This window comes from Dermacentor albipictus, chromosome 9 (genome assembly GCF_038994185.2).
Source record: "Dermacentor albipictus isolate Rhodes 1998 colony chromosome 9, USDA_Dalb.pri_finalv2, whole genome shotgun sequence".
NCBI lineage: Eukaryota > Metazoa > Arthropoda > Arachnida > Ixodida > Ixodidae > Dermacentor > Dermacentor albipictus.
In genome coordinates, this window is record NC_091829.1 from 102,946,778 (window position 1) to 102,969,923 (window position 23,146).

Here is a 23,146-nt window from a genome sequence, read left to right on the forward strand (position 1 = left end):
ACAAGTAATTTCCCCTATGTTGTGCTTGCTAACAGTGTTTGTTGACTTCTTATGATATGACTAATAAAAATTGGGCACCTCAGTTAACCCCCTTTCTTTTCGTCTCTCCGTACTATGACCTTCTCCTGCAATCTCCCTGCCACCCGGTCGCATTAATTGGAACCTAATTAATACATTCATAATTGTTTCACATCAGTACGTGTAATGCTGTTGGAAGCCAATGGAATTGGGTCGTTTCTAAAGGAGCACTAAGTAAAGCCTTACCTTAGGAGCCTAATTAATAGCGGGCACCTCAATTTACTTTGCAGCAATATTTAATGGACGTTTTCAATGGTGGGCAGACGGCAGGGTCTGTAGTCATGTCAACGCGGCAGCATTAGTCACATGTTCCTAAATATGCGTCGCTGGCTTCGTGAGTCAAAAATTGAAACGGGGATATTCAGGACGTATTGAAAACACGAGGGATCGGGCTTAGCCTTCCTTTTCAACCTTACCGCACTTCCACAAGCCTTGCAGATATGTCTTAAATATAAGCACTTAAGGCACGTCTACACGTCCGCCAAGCAACATATCCCCAGCAGCCAATAATCACAATATGTTCCCCATGGAAATTCACTGGAACTAAGTTTACCCATAGTTTTCACTTGAATGGCTCTTCTCGGCTTTGGAAGCGATCTGAAGCGAACGACTGCGTGTCATTTGCTTGTAATTGTCACTGAGTTTAGATTGTAATCTATTGAACGCAGAACGTAATTTGAAAACAGAAAGACGCTGCGGCAGCATCCTCGCCTCAAAGATAATATGTTGTCAGGTTCCGAAACAAACTTTGCGTTCCAGCTTCCTCGCTGTGTCGCCTTAGATACAGTTTCGCATATTTGTTCAAAGAAAATGAAATGAATCTTGATGTGCGTTAAAATGATTGTCAAAGTACGCAATGATCTGTACCATAAGGCAGAACATCGGGCTTTGTCGATTATCAGTGCTCCAGGGAAGAACTTTCGAGAGGTACCATGCCAAGAACGCCATGACAACATCGGAGACAACCATGAATGCCCAAAGTTCCCCAATCGTGACATTATCTTTGCCGAGTACTCCCCTGGTCACGAGGAACGATGATGAGCCTCCTGCAATATCTAAAGTTTTAAAAATAATTAGCGATTTTTCAAACTATGCAGACGCGCAGGTAATGTTTCATGCTTTATGCATCCCTCTGCTGTTTGCGGGGTTTTATTTTTTAAGTGCACTGTTCTCTCTACACTGCTCAAGAGCACTGTAACATGTGTTAGGACGTATATCCGCCTCTGTCACTTTACGACAGACTTGTTGCTTCTCTCATTCGAACGGAGGAGCGAATATGCGGGCGCTTCGAATAATAAATTATCGAATCGAATATGAATCAAATAGTGAAAACTATTCCACAGGCACTCGAAACTTTCATTATTCGTATACGACTACTAACTTCATGTAGGAAGAACTGAATGGAATTCTGGGGTTTTACATACCAAAAACAGTATTTAATTAGGAGGGACACCGTAGTTCTGAACTCAGGATTGTATTTTCACCTCCAGAGGATCTTTAACGCGCTCCCATAGCAGGGGACACCGGTGCTATTGCATTTCTCCCCCATCGAAATGCGGCCACCCCAGCCGGGATTCGATCCCGCGACATGCTGCTTAGCAACGCAACCCCACAGCCGCTAAGCCACCGCGGCAGGTCATTTAGAAAGAAGCTTTAGCTCGGGAGCTTTTATTTAAATAAGCGGAAATGGAAAATTTTTTCCAACTTATGGACAGGAAGGTTTGTTGCGAACTTTTTTGTTTTTAACAACTCCGTTAATTCCTCGCTCAGTTTGTCATTTATTTATTATTTACAAACACCATCAATTCCTGAAGCGTTATAAAGGGAGCCGCGACTCAGAGTATAGAATGTAAAGTATAAAGATTGTAAATCTAAAGTAAAGTTAAAAGTAAATCAGAGTGCATGTCATCAAAATGCCAGTGCTGAGGCTTTTGCACTAGGAGGAAGATTGAAACCAATGGTTCACCGATAACGTTTTGCGAATACTTTCACAGCATATAACTGAGGCTGTACAAACCTTCATAGTCTCGGGCGATGGAGACAATCCTCAGTAAAGAGTAAAGGGCACTGGTCGGCAGAAGAGATGCGAGAATCTTGTCCATTTTTGAGTACATGAAATACTTGGGCAATGACACAAACCACGTCACGTCTGAGATCTTTGATGGAGCCACGAATGCTATCAGAATAGCGACGATTAACGCCACCCAACCTGTAAACAATGCAATGAGTAATTGTCGTACTTCTATTAGCGCGAGGCCAATGGTTACACTACAAATATGCAAGTCCCTCCTTGAATAAAAATGTCCTGAACGCAAACTTTAAACTTTATAACAACGTCTGTACAAGCGCAAACAAAATTTTCTATACCACGGCATCAAACTATGAAAAGTTTCTCAAATGCAGCTTCGTAACATGAGATAATTTCAGTAAAATACATTAGTTTAACACACATACGTAGGATGTAGAACTTCATTTCAGCCCACATGCGCAAACTGCCAAGAAAGAAAATTTGACAGTGCACTATTGGTATGACTGCACAGTTAAACTGTATTCCAGACTTCAGAAACCATACACGTCAGTGATGAACTCGTCATTATTATAAGGGCACCGCGGGTTCAATATAACAATGGGTCACATTCGCCGCATACCGCATGGACAACGAATTGCTTTAAGAATCTTTAATCTTGTGCTTACCTCGCACTCAATCAAGCCAAGTCAAATATACTATTATTTTCCAGATGCAACTGTACTGACTCGATCTCACGCTGTGCCTGAACGACGTTTTGAAAGCATCCCTTTTTTAAAATTCTTTAATAGTAGCAAAAGGTTATTTATTCAAAAACAATGAGAAGCTACTTCAAGTGACCAAGAAATCAGTCATTGAATTCAAAGGAAATGACCGGATGGTCAATGTGCTTTCAACTGCTCGTCCAATACTGTGTTTCACATTGCCCCGCCTTTGCAATCAAAGCCTGCCCAGAGGGGCAAGTGCAGCGGCAATGATTCTGCTCAATATGCATATCGAATGCTACACACTCAAACATCGCTCCTGCCCGTCAGATCCACTGCCGTTGGAAATTTTCAGAGGTGGTGAAGTGTGATGGTGCCTTTAATGTTGGAAACATACTTGGCTCAGGTCATTCAGGGGGAGACTGAAGACAACACTGTTGACAACACTTTGTATTTCTTGCATGTGCTTCTTTCCTCTGAGGTGGTCCTGAAAAAACTAAGGTCCAGTATCCCTGCCCCTGAGTATGGCGCACCGCACATTCACACTCCGGCGAACCTGGCGATTCCGTTGCCGCCGCCACAATATGTTATATTTTGTTACCGATAATGGGCGTTGTGAACACTCATAATGCCATTCCGGCAAAACCGAAACTCCTCTGACCAGATTACTCTTTTGTAAGAACTCCATTTCATCATAAATTTTGATCAGACCCAAATTGTAGAAGTCAACCCGCTTTTCAAGATATACCACACTTAAATCCTGGTGAAGGCAAACAAGGTGTAGATGGAACCTATGCTTTGTCATCACATTTGCAACTGTTCCGAATCTGCACCCGCACTCGTCGGCAACCTGTCGGATGCCGAGTTCTGGCACCAGCGTCCCGTACGAGAAAACGCCTATTTTGAGGACTTCATCGATCTTTTTTCTAGTATATTTATAATGGTGGTATGATCCTGTTGTGCGGAAACACTGAAACATGTTTGTGAAGGTTGGCCTACTTTGAAGGGGACTCTGTAAGTGGCAAGCCGCGTGCAGCTAACAAAGTCTTGCCATTCGTCGCAGTCATTGCAAGTACCGCGTCTATTTTTTTTTCCGTGGAACAACTCGTCCGGGCCGAAGCAGCCATGTCAGCACAGTGGGTCTCAAAGTGGTTGTTCAAGCGAAGCTCGTATTGGCTCACAAGTTTCAGTGGTAGTGTAGTCAGGCAAAAAAAAAAAAACTTGCTCCCATAGCAGAGCACTAGCGAGAAAGCGCGTACAATAGGGCGGTTTGATTGGTTGCGCACTCACGCCACGCGCGCCACCAATCAGAGCCTTTTTGCTTCCGCCGTGGAGGGAAAGGACAGGAAATGGTTTCACGCGCGCTGCCCTCCTCCCCCACTGGCTTCATTTCCGTTCATTTTAATCTCAGGAAGCGGATGTGATCGCCATACTGCGTTCCCCGGAGAAACAGGCATCCCTCGACGAGTGGCGACGAGAAATCGCACGTGAAAGGGCTCGCCGTGGGCGCGACGATCGAGCCGTTAGAGCGGCCCGAGCTTAGGAAATCCGAGAAAAAAGAGAAGTTCCCCAGATGAGGGAGCGGGAGGCCAAAGCCATCCGGCACCGTTACCTGTGGATTACTTAACCCCGGCGAAGGTCAGGTGCATGCAGGACAAACTTCGCTTACCCCATCTTCAAAGAGTTGGTCATTTTTATTGTATTTCAAGAGATGCCGCTATGGCGTACGCAGTATTGTAGATGACTGTGAATCTAACATGGTGCCAAAATTGTGGTACGATGTCATGTCGTACAAAAACATGCCAAGAACTTATCTTCCATTATAGCCCTTAGCACATTCATAGTGTCCAAGCCACATCGAGCAGTAGTTCCTTCACTTCGCCAGCCGAGAGTGAAAAAAGAACAGATGTCATCGTTACCTATGCATCCACCCCATTGTCAGACTAAACGCCGCACGCAACAGCCGCGACAGGTCAGGGAGAAGCTTTGCGCCGATTCTCACTGTCTTGCATGCGTAATCATGCAAACAGAAATGAGAACATCCAACTGGCTGTCTTGCAACACAAGCATGCTACAAGAATTCTGGCAAGTGGAGTTGTGTGGAAAGACGGCTGCCTCTAACTATTCAATACAAACAGGCCCGCTTACCGCAGCTACCACAAAGTTCTTTATTCAATCTTACTTTTTCCGCCGGCTGGCAACGATAATTATCGTCGCAGCTTTTGTCCCCCTGGCCACATGGAAAGTTGGACTTCATGCATCTCTCAGCGCCTAGTCCTAAAGGAAAACTGGAAAATCTAATTTTGATCACCTCGTGTGTTGTGATGGCAGTGTCGATACGCCAATCACGAGGGTAGGCAGGCACTCGCAATAGACAAATGATTGTCACTCACTTCACGTAAGGACCAGAACAATTACTTTTACCAAGTTCCCACACCTGCCTGTGAGTAAGACAGGTTGGCGCTGTCATAGGGTAGAGCAACCACAGTTGGATCACGTGTTTTCTTTTTTCTCCTACTGTACAACTTTTCGGTTAATGGTCACCATGCGTGTGGGTCCTTGTTATTCTACTTCTCCGTATGCCCTGTATGTTTAGGTGGCGCTCCTTGAGACCGGTCATCGTCATCATCGTCAGCCTGTTTTTGTGTCCACTGCAGAGCGAGACACCCTCGTACTGATTTCCAAATAACCCAATGTTGAGCTAGCCGATTCCAACTTGTGCCCGCAGATTTGATAATTTCATCACCACAAATACTTTACTGCCACCCTCGACTTCACTTCCCTTGACGTTCCCTAACTTTAATGGTCCACGGTTATCTGCCTTAAGCATTACGGGGCCTGCCCAGTTCCATTTTCTCTCCTTTAATGGCAATTTCAGCATCGCCTAACGTCGTTTACTCCGTGATCTACACCACTATCTTGTCTCTTAACGTTATGCCTGGAATTTATCGTTCCATTGCTCTTTGTGCTGTCCTTAACGCCGTTTCAAACGTCTTATTGCCCCATATATTACCTCCACAAGAACGCGATAATTTTATGCCAATATATTCTACGACAATAGTAAACTCCCAGTCACCATTTGTTAATGCCTGCCGTGTGCACTCCAACTAGTCTTTTATTCTTCTCTTAATTTCCTTCTCATAATCAGTGTCCCCAGTGAGTAATCGACTTGCACATACTCGGAGGACGATTGACAATAATGAACTGTTGTTGACTTGCCAGGCTATATAATACTTCATTTTGTCTTCTGAATTTTCATTTCCAGTTATACTCGAAATTTAATTTTCAACGATACTCTCACATTTTCTCGGTTAAGCTCCTAAGTACTTCTTTGAATTCACCCCTGTGTTGCTGAACAGGAATAATATCATCTGCGAACCCAAAGTTGTTAATTATGTACCACTGATTCTTATTTCTGTCTTCCCAGTCTAACAGCTTTAATACATATAAGGATGCAGTGAATACAATTGGAGAGGTTGTTGTGCAATGTTACCTGACCCCATTCCTTGCATGTAGTGTCCTACTTTTCTTGTGCATATGCGAGCTAACTGCAAAATGCTTGAAGAAATTTAATTCCAAATATATTCACATATGTCTCCTGGCCTCCTTGATTAAGAAATACCTCCATGACTGCTTATATCCCTACTGAATCAGATGCCCTTTCATTATTTGTGAGAGCCCTGTGAAGGTGTGTATTGCGCTCCACGACTTTCTCAATTATCTGATTTATGATATGGGCGTGATTCATTGTAGAATATCTTTTTCGGAAGCCAGTGTGTTCTCTTGGTTTATTGAAGTCAATTCTTAACCTCATTCTACTGAAGCGGTATTGAACGATGAAATGCAAATTCTGCAGCTTTTAGGTCCAAACCAAAGATCTGATTATGAGGGACGCCGCAGTTACTTCGACCACCTGAGGTTTGTTAGTACGCACTGAAGGCGTCAACCGAACATCGATCAGACAAGCGGTGTACTCGGGTGACCCACCTTTCGGGTTACAGTGATTCACGTTTATTTCTCTTCCACGCGAACAAACAGAAATAAAATCGTTATCGACGTTCACCCTGCACAAGCACCTATACACTACTATGGTCAAGTGCCGGTTCATGTTTTGCTCCCAATGCAGTTTGTTGTGAGTGTTCGAAATCTATCTGTGCCGGCACTCTTTTACGGCACTCAGTTGTAGTGTACACATTTGTGTGCCCGATTACTTTTGCCATTTCTATCCCCGATTGTGGCAAGAAAAAACGGGCGCACAAGCTTCGGGTGAAATGAACCTTGCAGGTATATACCGTGTGCCTTGACTACACTCGACGTACCGGGTTCCTCAGAACCGCAACACCGGTGACATTAGACAGCTTTAGGACTACGCCATCACGATACGTACGCAGCACGCAAGCGCTTTGCGGAACGTAGCAGCGCTTGTCATGTTAGGGCTTTTAGTACTGGGAAATGCCTACGTACGTAAGCGGGCGAGCGTCCTTAGACGCTGTGCGCGTCGAAGCAGGTCGGCCGCGTCCGCCACTGCATCGAACCATCGGTCGAACTATAGACGCCGTTGTTCTCGAGCCCTCCCAAACAAACGAGAATCGCGAGAGTAGCACGCTAGGCTCCCCACGTACGCACGCAAGAATCGTATGCGTGCGTACGCGGCGGCCGCGTAAGGATCACGTACCGTCCGTGTTCCCTTCTGCACCTGCGCACTTTGCAGAACGTAGCGATCTTACGAACGCAACGTACGCAAGATTGAACTGTCGAATAAGAGCTTCGGTCAACGTCGACGGTGGTGAAACTGTCCTGAAACTGTGTTTCATCATGAAACACAGTTTCATGATGAACGCCACTGCCGTGACGGTTATATGACGAGGCGCTGCAAAGTTGCGAATGAGGCTTAGATGTAAGCGTATATAACTGGAGATGTAATAGTAAAAAAAAAAAATGGCTGTGGCTTAGGTAAGGTTAAGCCCAGGATGCGAAGCATACTAGCCTTTATTTTAGTTGTTGAACCACTGTTTAGCCTGGTGAACTGCTGTTGCTTGGCTATATTTGGTTCGGCTAGACGAAGAAACAACTCATGCATTACTTCTTCGCCTTCAAGAGTGGAACGCGACAGCGTTCCCGTCGACCCGCCAAGGGGTGTAAGACAATGGGCTACAGGGCAGCGACTACGCGCCCCGCATTGGACGCGGTGAGCGTCGAGCAAAGCAGCGTTCGGCGCGGCAACGAAATGTGCGCCTGAGCAAGAGACGCACGCCTTAGAAACAGCGCGTTTCTAAGGCAACACCGCATTCACTAGAGGCGCTTTTGTACCGCTTTGAAGCGTTGTACTCGTGGCTCAGTGGTAGCGTCTCCGTCCCACACTCCGGAGACCCTGGTTCGATTCCCACCCAGCCCGTCTTGCAAGAGTTGAGCCAAAGCCACTTCTCCTCTGTCGTGACGTCACGGTGTCACGTGATTTCATGGTCACCGCCGCGCCTGAGGAGCTGGGTTGAGCCCTCGTAATATGCTTCGCATAAAACTTGAAGGACGCTTAAGCTTCGCCTTCAAGGGTGGAACGCGATAACGTTATCACACCTCGCTCGCACCGCCCACTCATTCGCTCGGCATGCTCTTGATTCACACAAATACGAAACGTGCGCCTGAGCAAGCAGAAGGAACCAAAGAACTTGGTGTCTCGGAGGGAGAAACGATATACGCGAGCGAAACGTCGTGATCGGCACGGACAGCCGGGCCGCGACGCGCCATGAAGGCGGACGTGATCATGGGGCTGACACCTCGATGGGATCGTCCTCGATCTCGCTTGGGAGACGCATGACTCCTCGCCAGCAGCGCGGCACACATCGCAGGGGACCCCTTCGCACCAGACGGGCTACGGCAGAGCGATCACGTGAGAGGCGTCCCGCATTGTACGCTGCACCTGGGAATCGCGCTGTGAGAGGAAAGAGGAGCCACGTCGCCTAAACACGAGGGTTCGAGTGACGCACGCTGGAAGTTGGAATGGGACAAGCGACAAAACTTATTAAATGCAAGGGTATTGGCCCCAATGCGCTCCAACGAGACGAAGGAGAGAAGCGGGCTAGTGGCGCGCCACCTGTCGGGGCAGCGCCGTACATAGCGAGGAGGGGGTCTTCTGTGTTTGCCGCAAGATGGCCCTGAGTTTGCGCCAAGCACCGAAGAATTGTAGCTGAAACGTACTTCGCTACGCGTTTAACTGCGACTTCTGTAATTTACATGCTCATAATTACCAATATACTCCGCAGTATAACTTTCTACGGCACGTTTCCAAGGCAACACCGCATTCGCTAGAGGCGATGTTATCCCGCTTTGAAACATCGAACTCATGGCTGAGGGTAGCGTTTCCATCTCACACTCTGGAGACCCTGGCTTGATTCCCACCCAGCGCATCTTGCAAGTTTCTATTTATGAATTGCCTTCCGCCTTTTATCGCTCACGGCCTACGCCACCGACGCTGACTACACCGGCTTTTCTGCGACACGAGCTCCCTAATGCTGTCGCGTTAAAGATTTGCGTAGACATTGAATGTGCTGTGGTTTTGCATGGTCCTTTCCAATAGCCATTCCACCTTCTAGGATAACGTTGACGGAGTACTGAGCAGTCAGGAATTAGACGCACAGCCATCCAAGCGTTCGCCACGGCCAGTGGCATTAAGGCGCAACCACACGCAGCACGGGATATGCGTACACGTAAGCCTACGCGTCTGCGTGCACGTACGCTGGTGATGAAGGCATGGGCGGCCAGCAACACGATACGCGCACACGTGCGCGCTTCGCTGCGCGTAGCACAGGGCTGACAGACCAGCGATGGCGGAAACGTTAATCTTTGGCTTTAAGAAAAATTTATGGTTAATTGCATTATGGCCTGCCATGTTTATTTAATTTATCAACGTTAGAGCTAGTACATTGTTTGTAAATTGATAAATGCACGCAATTTTTATCTACACATCATTATGACATGAAAAGCTACACCAACGATTAACATCACGCGCGATAGCATCTGCTTGCCCACGACTGCAGCTGACATCTGCGCGCGACCACACACGACGTTGCTGTCGAGCTTTTGCTGAGCCGCTTGCTTCGCCGGCATCAGCGTTCTCTTCCCGCAATGTACCACATGAGAAAGAAGCTTTTGCTGCGGCTGCTCTTTCAAAGGAGGCGGGAGAGCAGAAAACGTCTGCGGCGATGTTGGAGGGTCCGGCCAGTCTTTCAACTGAGCAAAGAAGAAGCACTTTACGGCTGTGAGTAGCTACTTTCCTTTCGATGATCTACAGTGGTAGAACTAGTAGCCAGTGCTTGGACATGGGGACTTATCTTCGTCGGGAGAGCAATTACTTAGCGTGTTTAAGTGCGCGCATATAGGAGACATAAGTGAAAGGGTTAAAGTAGCAATGCGGGGATTGTACTCGCAGCGCGCGAACGCCGAATTCGCAGAACGGCATCGCGTCGTCGGTACAAGGTTCGTCCAGGTTGACAGCACCGATCGAAACAATAGCGTGACGTACGCGAACAGAGGGAACGACAAGAGCAGGTTGTAGTTTGGAAAACACGAAAGCATGGGCGAACATCGGGCTGATTAGCCGCCGGAAGCACAGAGATCGTATATTGGATATGTGGTGACGACACTTCACATTTGAACAGCCATCTGTCTAACCCGTGTATGCAGTACAACATACCGTCACTAATTCTTCAGCCTCAGATGGGAAGAAGCACTTGATTCTATTTAACAGACGATCTGTAATGCTAATTTGGAGCTTCCGTCATTATTAACAGTAGGCTATACTGTTTATACAGATCTTGTGTAGCGCCCTCTTGCACAAAATTTGTAAGGATTAAGTTTTGTAATACATTTTTTGCTATTCGATATTTTGTTTGATATCCAGCTCATTTTTTCTTCATTTCATTCGATATCTGATTCTAAATCTGCTTTTCGGTATTAGCACACCCCTACAAGAAGTTAAGGACTGCTAGTTATATTTGTGCCATTATATAGCACATAGATTCAAGAACACCTTTTTTACACGTGTTGGTTGTCATATATGAAGCTTGTGGAAGAGATACAATTTCCTATATTTGCTCTCTGAGAAGTGTGACTGTACAATATGAAGTGGAATGTAATAAAATTGTGACCTGGCAGGTTTAAATGCTGTGCAACTAATTTCAGAAGTTTCTTGGCAGTGGCTGCACGATTTTTCTTTAACATACCGTTGACTGGCTCTCCTGTTTTGCCGACACAAGGTTTGTATTCAAGCATAAAGAAAGCAGGGAGTAAAGTTAATCATGGCTAGTGGCTAAGCGTGTGTGTCAGTGAAAAGTGTACAGGTCCCGGTACCTGCGCGTGTATGAGGGCAGGGCACGGTCTTTCTGCCAGCTAATAATGCACAAATTTTACAGATGCAACGGATACGTCACGATGACCACGAATTTTTTTACAAGTTCTTTCGCAAGAGGCCACAGCTCTTTTACAAGCTCTTGAGCTTTGTCGAGAAACCCCTGGAGAAACCCCTGGAGCCTGGACAAACAATTGCTTTAGCATTGAGGTTTGTAAAGGATAGTTGCCCCTAGAGTAATAATGTGCGATTGCAGGAATACAGAAGAACACCGTTTCTTTGTCATTTAATGTATAACTTATTTTATATTATTTACATAATACTTCCCGCCGCCTTTTGGCAGCCAAATCAGGATGGGGTCACAAAACACTGAAGCTAAAAAAAATTATGAAACGACTGACAATGTGTGTGCACAAGAAATACTAATACATAATCTAGTTCATTATACCCAACTAAATATTGTTGAACTCACAATCAAATAAAAATGGGACGCACAATGCTGATACGAAACGAGAAATAGCAATGAAGGTACTGACAATGCGCGTGAAATAAAATACCAGAAAAAATGATCACATGATCACAGAAACAAAGTTTCAACGTTGTGAATCACCAGTGTAGCAGTTATGGCTAACTTAAAAAAAAACCTGCCATCGAATGGGGTCGGACAAATGCTACCTCAGTGCCTTTGACCTTGCGCAACCTGTGAAACATGTACTGAGGAATACTTGGACATGTAGTATAAACAAAGGTAGTAGCTAACCCACACAAATGAATTTTGATCGTATGTCACCCAAAAAGGGCCCCCACTGCCATCGAGATCATTGTCAAGAAAAGTCATGACATCATAATTAATAAGCAAACAATTGAGACATGGGTACTAAGTCTTTTTCAACTTGCATTCAAGCTACTTGGCATCCGGGCAAGACAGAAAAGACGTTGCCTTGGCTTACTGTGTGGGGATTGAGGCGGCTAGACTCTGCAGTGGTATTAAGTCATATTGTGGCAATCGTGTCTGCAAAGTATTAAACAACTGCAGAATAGCATGACAGCCACAGAAATCCGTTAAATTTTGTTCTGCTTAAGAATTTTTTTTAAAGCTCACATGCTGTTCACGGCTCCCGTCAGGTAGCCCTGCTTCCTGCCAGAGAAGCAGGGTCATACGTATAAATGTCTCATTCGCGCACTGCCTTCAATGTCACTGATTACGTAGAAACACTTTGGCCAAACATCCAGTGCAGAACATGCGACACCAACCCTGGGACCGAGCCACGCAACACAAAAAAAGGCAAGGAATGTGGCTTGTGGATTATAGTTGTGGTAGAGGTAGAGGTTGTCTATGTTGGCATTGAACCTCGCCTCTTGACTATGTGGTGGCAAGACTTTTTGCTTTTTGCTACCTCTTCTAATATTAATAAAACAATTTGAAAAATGCTAGCACTACTAGAACGCCCCGACAGCCTTTACAACTTGCAGCATATAAGCGAAATTTTCAATGAGGGACTGGTTGAAGGTCCATTACATTTCTTTTTATTTACAGGCATGTACAGGCATCTCTAGATGCATGCACAAACTCTACATGCACAGGTGGTAAATCCAAAAAGGTTTATTGCTGCAAGACAGGCTGAATGAGTAAAGACAGATGAAAGCTATAGACATCTCTCTTGGAACAAAAAACCTTTAGTTGCAAGTTAGTGCTTGTTTCTTTATCGTAGGTGGGTTGCTAAAACATGTTCACACATATCTACAGCAGCAATGGCCAACCAACCAGGCCCACAGATATGAACTTTATGAAATTCTTGAATAATACCGCACAAAATTATGGATACAACACAACGTAAAATGAGCAAAAAAGAAGAGCTGAGGGGCTTTGATATGACAACAACAGACAAGGAAACGTAGTAAAGCACAAAGGACAATAACTGTCGTTTTATTTGTAATGTCGACAGCACAAGGAGAAGGGAAATGAAAGTGGAGAAAATATAACTTGCCACTGGTGGGAGCTAAACTCAAAACCAATTTAGCGGGAGGCTATTCCACCATCAATTTCCTAGAATGTTTATGTGTACTAGATTAGACTCTTGGAGTGTTCTTGCACGAGTAACACCGGCTAACACTACCAGGGTGAGATCTAGTACATGCACATACAGGCTCAAGAAAGTTTCCAGAGGGATAGCCATTGCTGCAGCTCTACTGGTAAAGCAATGTAAGCATAATTTAAAGGATGTGGGTTCGTCTCCCATCAATGGGAAGTTAACTTTTCGTTTACTTTCATTTCCCTCCTTATTTCTCCATTTCAATATAAGGTAAATGAATTCATCAAGGATTCCCTTTTGTTTCATTGTCTCTTGGCTTCATTATACAAAAAGTACATATTAAAAACATTAACCTTTGAATTACTTTACTACTTGCATCAATTTAATTTTCATATCGAGAAGCTTATCCTCACTGACCTCTCTCATGTGTTTAGCAGAGACACGGCAAAAGCTTGAGGTCGTCCTGTGGTTTGCATCTTTTGATTGCACTTGAAACTTTGCCTAATTCCTCTAAGGTTATCTGACGCTCCTCTTTCTTTTTCCTTTTCCTTCCTCTTGATTTCGCTTCAGAAGCAATGCTTCCCAACGTATCCAGCCTGCGACTGCGTGCCAGCGATGCGACTGCCAGCGATGCTTGTGACTGCGGCCAGCTATGGTATGCCTCAGAAGCCTCAGGAACTAGAACTTCTTGAAACATCGGGGATTCAAGAGTTGCCAGAATGTCCTGAGACTCCACAGACTCATGCGACGCCGAAGACAGAGTCGATGCTGGCGCTTGTGGCTCTTCACTTGACGCTGATGGCACTTCAAGTGTCGCCAGATCGGAAAACTGGCACATTTTTCGCTAAGATGTCTGCCGCACTTCCCTCCTCACTCGATGGGGGCACTGGTGGAAGGTTGGCGGACATCCTGCATGTGAGCGTAATAAGGTTTGCACATATTGTCAATGTGTAAATAATGTGCCAGTCTGAATGCAAAAATATATGAAGGCTCAAATCCGTCCAAATTTGTTTTAATGTGTGATTTTATTAGAGAACGCCGAAGCTATGAGTCAGTTTTGTAGGGACAAATGTGGCTTGCCTACACAACCAGAATGAACAGTTTCTGCGTGCGCTTAAGTGCAGCTTTTGTATCTTTTTCTGATATTGCTTCTGATGCATTTAAGCAGTTCTTATGAGATCTGCATGCCTAAAACCCAGTGACAACTTCTACTCAAAACAGTGCATGATATTTGGAATGTTTCAGTTTTGAAATAATTAGCAGCGATCATTCCACTACATTTAATCAGTAATACCGCTTAATAAATTTCATGTTGAAAGACCTATGCTTGCACTTTCTACACATAGAGTAGTAGTATTGTTAGGTATTGGTTAACATAAGGCTCTCTTCTGTTCCAGTTTTACTACTTGAAACATTCTTGGCTTGTAACTTTATTTTCCTTTCATTTGTTTTCATTCTTCATCTCATTTTAAACTGTTTTTCTTACCTGAATGTATGTCTAAACACAGTGTGAAGCTGTGTACGTAGTAGTCAGTGCATTAGTTGTTTGTATTTAGGAAGTTACGTATACTCAAGCTTGCCTTGTAAAGAGTTTTTTGGCCCAGTAAAGCTGATCTTAGCGAGCAAACCCTTCCAGAATGCTTCTTATAGCTAACCTTGTTTTCCCTCCTATCTGGACTTTCCCACCACTGCTGGTACTCTCTGGCAAAATAGCTTACTGAATGCCTCATACCGATATTAATGCAGTCGTTGAACCATTGTCATCTAAGCTGACTACTGGCTGCTGTCTTGCACGAGTGACCAGTACCGGACATAGTGCAAATAGCGAATATAATAATGTAACTAGATCGCGGTTCTCGCATGTAAAATTTCAATAGTTATTTTTTGCACAGTGAAAATGTGCTTAACTGCATCATCTAGTCTTTCCTTCGAAATTTTGCTTAGCAGGAACAGCGTTCTCCACAAACATCGTGAAAGCTTCGCTTAAACCAGTAACCACAGCACTTAGAATCTGCAGAATAACCACAGGCTGATAATTAGCTAAGGAGACTGCTGAGAAGACACAAAAACAAGCATTATCAAATATACAGCTGACAATGTCATCAGTACTATGGTACTACTACAGCATGATGGCATTGAATGAATCCTTGAGCAAGCTAGGTAAAATTTGAGGGTCTGTGACAAAGCACAGATTTGCAGGCTGCTGGGAAGCAACAAAATGCAAAATTAAAGCTGTTCATTGCAGTGCCCAAGGCACACGTGAATATAGCAACATCCAATACTCGGTTAAATACTACGTATTGATTTGCATGCTGCCTTCTAAGATTAGTGCACAGAATCAAAGGAAACTACTTTCCTCTTTTGTGTTTTGTTTTAGTGTGTGCATCACGCAAGTCCGTTTTATTCATCTTGCTAGATTGTATGTGATATTCTCTGTACTTCTTCCTTATGCTTTTTGTCTAGTTTTTATGTGCTGTTTTACTTGTAACTTTGTACCTGTATTTCTGCTTTCTTTGCTCTCCAATGCAATGCCAAACTAGCTCTGTGGGTCCCTAAATAAATAAATACACAAAGCAATCCTTGTACTGCCTATGTGTCCCCTTACCGCATCACATTTAACGAAATATGCAATAGTCAGAGCAGCGATGCCACACAAATCTTTTATCGCGAATTAGACCAAGCTGAATATAATGCATACTGCGCGTCGATTTACTTGTGTAAGCACAGTTTTGAGTCGATCCCCATAAATTCGGCGCACTGCCACCTATAATACAAACATATGGCATCGCCGGTCGACGTTGGTAAAGGGAAAGCACAAGAATCCCTTGTTTCATTTTCAACACGTAGGATAAGATGGAAACTTCAAAATCACTTAAGGTCTGTTCTCCATTGTGTAGCGCAGCAACATCATCTGGTTGAAGAACAGCCAGATGACGTCGTCCTGAACGTCGTCTGGCACGGCGCGGCTCTTTTATTTCTGAAGCGTCTTCCAGGGCGCCGAAATTTATTCCGCAAGGACTTCCATCACTTCAGCAGCGCTGTGATAACATCATCTGCACAGATGAAACGAGTTTTCGACATCTGCGAGTCGGCTGATGAGAGAGGAAGCATATACCGGTTCCACGCAGGCTTTCAACCGCGATCGAGCGCGATCAAATTTCTTGATCACGATCAGTTCTACGCAGATTGCGCAGTACAGGCAATTGTGATCACAAATTCCGGTCCTTATCGGGCTGGATCGCGATTGAAACTCCTCTTGTATGACGCCCGTACAAAATTCCGAGCACTCACCTGTTGCGTTGGGCATAAGTCTTGTGGCACTTGTGTTTCGCCTGCCACCAAAGCGCAGGTCGAGCCTCAACGCAGGCGATCAGCGCTTCGTTGTTGATCGCCTCCATAGCCTTTGTGCTCTAGCGACACGAAACCAGCAGCTACTCCCGACGTCTCCGTACGATTCTGAAACTTCAACAACCTTCCCGAACCGCCTGAAGTGTACATGCCGCCCACGTGACGTTGGTGCACAAGCATCCACTTCTGTCGCGTACGCTCAAAATGACGCCCATGATCAAGACCTCCTTGACGCGCGCGATTCCTGCGCTTCTGCCCTCTCGAGACGCTTAGGACAGGCGCGCACGGCCAGGCAGACGCGTGACGCGTAGCCAGGCGCGCCCGATTCACCGCGTGTGGTTGGGCCTTTATAGCCTGAACGTGAATTTCCTTTCCTACGCCGTATGCTGCCGCACTATAAGCATAATCTGATAGAAAAATTACGCCGGAATCTTTAGTGCTTTTTGTCATTCCAATGAATTGGGAAACAATGAAAATCACAATTCATCTAGCGCGAAACTAGCGTGAACAACTACAGAATCTTTGCAAAGGAAATTAGCGGCAGTGCCTCACAAATTTTAATCACTGCCATATTCGGCGATCATAAATACCGGCACGCTTTGATAGTCGCAGCTCACGACGGCACTGAAATTGCGCTCACCTTTCGGGAACACCCAAGTGATGAGTATAATAAGCATGCTGTATTGAATCTGAAACATGATGAACGATATGATCACCAGACCCAGGTTCATTCCTTCGGCGTACGTCTGTCCTCCGTATGGTACCAGAAACATAATTGAGATGGAAAAGAAACTCTCGATAAGGCCAATAATGAAAGCCGTGAGGAAGTGGCCCCAGAAGAATTCGGCGCCAGTTAACCCCATTACACACTGGTGTTCCTGGAAAAGAAAACTGCGACCAATAAGGATCCCAATGAAGCGCTTCATGTGGTTAGAATTCTCTATTTGGGGCTCTTTCCTGTACATTTCGTTCCGTCCAATCTATGCACTATCTAAAAATTTTAATACTTTTAAAGGGCGCATGAATAAAAACCAAGACTAAAGAAAAGATGCAGCAGCAACAAATAATATTGATACTGGTCGCCCCAAAAAAAGACTTATAAGCGCTTCGGTGCTTCAGGAAAGTTGAAATTCAGTGAATGTCTCATGAGTAGATGAGTGAAGACTGTAATAATGATATGATAGCGATGCTTAAGCAATATAAATCAAACTGCGAGCTGAATTGTTCAATGCTCAGCCTTCGCCGAAGCGTACAACGTAAAAAACGCATGCAAACGTTTTACTCAGGAACCACAATCAAGAAGTGTTTTCCTTTGGATATAGATGCAAGCACAAAAATTTTCACCTGGCGCACGATTCTAGCTGTAACTAATTGGCCGGAACAATTTCAACCCTCGGCCCCTGGCAAAGAAATACTGCCTTATTTTGTGGAGTGAGGGATGTGAATTCGATGCCGTTAGCCGACGAATCTGGGTGACCATCCTTACATTCCCATCATTTTATGATAACAGGCCTTATAGGTATCCGAGGGTTTTTAACAACCTTTATAAACACCGCGCGAGGACAAGCCACACGGAATTACCAGACCTAGAAATTTATTCTTATAATTTGAACTCTTTCGCCCTGAGAATGCGAAGATATTTCATTTAGTAACAGTGGCTACTTGCTGGTGTATATTGCCTGAAAGAAAGGTGTGCTACAATAACGTAGTTGCTGGGCCAATTGAAATACTTTAAGCTGGTTTTAATCTAGTACGGACAAAACCGAAACGAAAAAGTCAGCGAAACATTTCTACTCTTTCCACAGTTCTGGCTATCCCCATGTTTTTCTCCCTAGCAAATAACATAAGGATAGCGATTGAGCATCCTCCAAATGTGGCCCATTTGGTAGGTTGTAGAACACTATAATGAAGTCCTGTGGTAGCCTTTAGACGGGTGTTTAATACATGTGAATTTCTTTAGGCATAGGACTGTAGTTTCCAGCACGACAGGCGAAATGGCCGGTATCTGACGGAACTGCTTGCCGAAATGGTCGGCTGTTCTGGCAGTTTCTGCTGTGTGGCGCCCTCTGTCACGTGTCTCTTTCAGATGTGTTGGCGAAACGGCTACGTATAACAGTAAAACAAAACAAACACTACTGGCCTGATTTCTGCCGAAAGTTCCAGGTATAACAACATAACTGGCAGGCAGAGCTGCCAGAACTTTTGGCATAAGGAGTCAAGGAATAAGCCACAGGCGTTGGCCATCGTGTAGGACTTGTCATTGAAATGTACCACGCTTTGACTAGAAGAACATGCAGGCATGTGAGTAGCGTAAGCTAAGGCCTTCGAAAGAGCGCAAGGATTCATGGACCAGCCGGGATATGCCAAGTTTTTTATTTGGCTTTATTAGAGAACATCGTCTTTGTCAAAAACACCAAACGATTTACCTATTGTACCGATGCTGAGCAAACCATGCCTTTGGTATGAAAAAGATATGATTTCCGAATTCATTCACCTGCTCTTGACCAAGAATTAAACACGAGTAAGTCCTAACAAACATTACTCACCGAATAAACAAATATTCGCACACATTTACAAAACATCATTTCCACACCCAGTACTACAGTAGTTTTTTTCCCTTAGTGACAAGAGAACAAAATCCTCATCTTCAAGCCTTTGCTAATATCTACTCGCCGGAAATGATTTTGACCTTCCATATAGCATAATATGGCGCAGACATGTTTTATTTTAGGGATTGTTTTGTCTGTGCATGTCCTATCTTTCTAATAAACGCCAGCATACGTGAATACCTGCTTGCACTTGTAATATTTCTTTTCGAGAATAGCGGTATTTAATAATAAACTAATAGGAAATAAGTATATACGTATATGAGCACGATGCTACTTTTGCAACATTTTCGTACAGAATACTGCTTCTTGTTCTGGTTATTAACTATGCATTTCTAAGCATGCATTACACTGCTTTATTTCATGTATTTTCAGCCACTGTAGGCTTCTATGGGTGGCGGGGGGAGGGGAGGGGGAGCGAGCAGGCAGCTAAGCTGCACTGCGACGCTGCATTTAAAGCGAATAGCATTATTTGCCTACTTCAGGCGTTTTGACCCTATCTATCAAACCTCTTACGCGAACCCAGCTGACAAAGTTGTCTATCTGCTTGAACCACTAGGTATGTGCTGCTGGTCAAGATGCGTTGTGGCCTTTCCGTTGTGGTTAGTAGCTTCGTGATAAGTTGCTCTCATGGCCCCGTCCTTGTCACTCCTTCTCTCCCGACACACCAGTACAAGTTACCTAATAGCGGAGTCATTCGGTATGGGCTCGTAGTAATGATGACTTCGTGGTCGTTGAATCGCCGTCATTCTAGCTTTGTCATCCGACACACGTCATACCACCGTCCTCCTACTATCCTCGTCATACACACCCCATGCATTCGTTATCACAGCGCCATAGCGATGCGGTCATGGCCGCTCAATCGTCGCCATTCCAACTTCGTGAACTGACACTCTTCATGGTGCCGTCGTCACGCCTTTTACTCCGACCCAATGGTCCAAGTTGTACATTTGCTTGGGCCTATGGCCGTGATAATGCCATCGTCGTCGTTCCAACTTTGCCTTCCGTCTCTTGTCATGCCGTTGCAATCACGCCATCGTCATCACGCAATCTTCATCATGCCGTCGTGGTCACGTGGTCGCTTTATCATTGTCATCACTTCAGTAGCGTAATTTCATTGTCGTCATGCAGTGGTCATAATAGCGCCTTCCCCGTTCCATTCACGCCTATCTTCATTTTATTTCGACCTTCACTGGCAATTATGCCTCCCTTGTCATGCCCTCGTGGTCACGCAGCCGTTATCGTGCCTCCATTGTCATACTGTCGTCCTAATGCCTTCATGGCCACGCCGCCATCACGGTCACTCCAGCTTCGTCATCCGACTCTCGTCGTGCCGTCGTCCTCACACCATCCTAGTCATACAGGTTTCATGATAGAATCACCATCAGCACATTGTCATCACACACCCGTCGTCATTCCACTGTCCTCATTATGTTCACATGCCATCATCTTCGCTGCATCACCGTCAAACAGTCATGGCCATGCATTAGTTGTCATATCGTCTGCGGGATTCCGGCATTGTTGGAGAGGTGCGCCTTCACGAAGCTCTCCAAGAATATGGCAAGAGCTTATGGCAGCTATTCGGGAGATTCCTCCAGGAGCATCATTTCCAGGCCCCTTAATGTACCATGCGTTGGTTGTAATGGATACGTGGCTAATTGACGAAGCTCCCAAGCGACGTACTTCGAGGAATGAGTTCGAAGCACGTAGACGATCTTGTGATCCCTCAGAACATAAAACTTTTGACCTTCTAAAGAGTGTCGGAAGTGTTGGGTGGTGGCGCAGATGGCGAGAGTCTCGCGGCCGAAGATTCTGTAGCTTATCTCGGCAGGTTAAAGATTTCGCGAGAAAACTCACACCTGAGGCCACTCTAATTCGATGAGTTGCTGAAGCACAGCTCCCATGGGCACGCTTGAAGTATCTACTACGATTCGAGTCGGACCCTGAGATCTGGGATGCGTGAGCAGGACAGCATCTGTGGCGGCTTCCTTTGCGGCCGCGAAGGCGGCTGTGGCTTCTGAAGTCCACAAAATCGTCTCAACGGGATGCTTTTTTTTCGCGAAAAGAACTTTGTCACTGCACGAGCGTCACACAATGAGGTATGAAAACACCTCTATAAATAGACGAGCCCCAAGCACTCCGCAACATGCGTAGTGTTGCCGGCTGCCGAAAATTTTGCACTCTTTGAACCCGAGATAGCATCATACGGATTCTCCAAGGAAAGGTGCGATGACCTAAGATCTGCGGCTCCGAGCCCCGAGCGCACATTTCTGGTCATTCAGGCAGACGACATAATGCTGCAGGAAAATGACTAATTCATGCAGGTAGCACTCGTGTTCGGCCCGAGTAGCGCTCACGACAATAATATGATCGATCTAGGCGAGTGCAGTTGGGAGACCATGCGTCACCTCTTTAATAAACCGCTAGAAAGTTCGAGCAGCGTTGCGGAGTCTCAAAGATATTCGCACTTATTCAAACAGAGAAGATGGTGCTGTGATGGCCATCGTAATAATGTCTGCGGGCTCTATGTGTATGTGATGACACACTTTAACAAGGTTCACTTTTCTGAAGATATTGCAGCCAGCTAGCTTAGATGCAAAATCATGGATTTGAGGTAGTGAGTACCTGTCGTGGACGGTGTGGGAGTTCAAGGCGCGAAGGTCCCCGCAAGCACGCCGGTCTCCTCAGTCCTTCGGTACAAGATGCAGTAGTGAAGCCGAACAGCTGGATGACAAGCGTGTGGTGAAATTATCGCTTGGCCATTTACAATCGTCCGCGTCGCCTATTTGGTGACGCGGACGGATAGCGACTGCGGCGCCACGTGTAACGATGTGATAAGTCACCATGCTTAGGTGGCTGGGTAAGGTTGCAGGGCTTCGTGAGATCACGGAACACAGCGAGGAGTTGCTCAAATGAGGAACTCGGGATCAGTGAGCGTATGCCAGTGAGCGCGAAATCGCAGAGCAGGCCTTCGGCGGAGCGATGGGTCCCGCTGTGATTAGGGTGATGACGGCGAATGCTAACAACCAAGTCGTGTTGTTAGAGGAAGTCAGACTCAATGATGGCCTCGACGACGTCGGGTGTTATTAACATGCACTGAAACGTGCGATGCAGGCCCAGGCCAACAGTCAATGAACTGCGGCCGTACGTGGCTATCGCCGAAGAGTTGCCGGTACGTAGCGTTCGCCCTGTGGACCTAGAGCGCCGATCCGCGTTGTTAGGAGGTGCCCCACTTATTCTGGCTCCCGCATCTAAGACAAACTTCGTCACGGAGTTTCGGCTCATAAACATAAACATGCGATCAGGTGAAGCCATGAAGTCATATGCACCGTCAGTGATACCTCTGGCCGTTTCCCCACTAGCTACAAGGCGAAGTTGTCTTATTTTTTTCGTTACGCTGGAACATCGTGTTGTACAACCACATTGTAAAAGTACTCGAATGACGCAAGGAGTCGTTCCGCGGATAACGACGCCTTGGGCATGGAGGGTTCTGGCAAGGTTACGGCCTTTGCACGGCGCCCTTCTAGCAGCAAGTTGTTATATGCGTTCCTTTAAGCTCGAAACAGCAGACATGTCTAGGGTCTTCAAAGCAACCGTTACAGATAGGAAGACAACCTCATAGACACTGTCAACCTTCACAGAAAGACAATTGAGCGACAACTCTTTCGCAGCAGCTACTACAAGGCGGACGTACTAAGGCATGCGCTACAGCAGGAATACCTCCTTGAGCAAGGTGCCGCGTGTGCTGATGTCCTTGTCACACAAAAGCCACCGCACACTGCTGAGCAGATGTGAAGGCGCCGGTCACCGAGCTGTTCATGGGTGAGGAGCTGCTGGAGCCGTAGACGCTTGCTAGGCATTGTGCGTTCCAAACTCTTCTACTTGAGTCGTTGGTAGGTTGGTCGGTATTCGTTGGTAGCGGCTCGGCATTAAGATGGGCCACCTCTTACACCACGTCTGATGACAGGGTTGAGAAGCGGTGGTAGTACCACGTGACCTCCGAAGTA

At 45.7% G+C, this 23,146-nt stretch overlaps 1 protein-coding gene across 2 annotated transcripts in view; it reads right to left on the reverse strand.

The window, feature by feature from the left end:
- LOC135896813 (phospholipid-transporting ATPase ABCA3-like) overlaps window positions 1-23,146 on the reverse strand; it is a 335,034-nt gene that overhangs the window by 193,887 nt on the left and 118,001 nt on the right. For both annotated transcript variants that reach the window (XM_070525172.1, XM_070525173.1), the window contains exons 6-8: window positions 17,174-17,411; window positions 2,096-2,287; window positions 946-1,133 (exon numbers count right to left, since the gene is read on the reverse strand). In XM_070525172.1, the coding sequence (XP_070381273.1) occupies window positions 946-1,133; window positions 2,096-2,287; window positions 17,174-17,411 (618 nt within the window). The remainder of the gene's footprint in view (window positions 1-945; window positions 1,134-2,095; window positions 2,288-17,173; window positions 17,412-23,146) is intronic.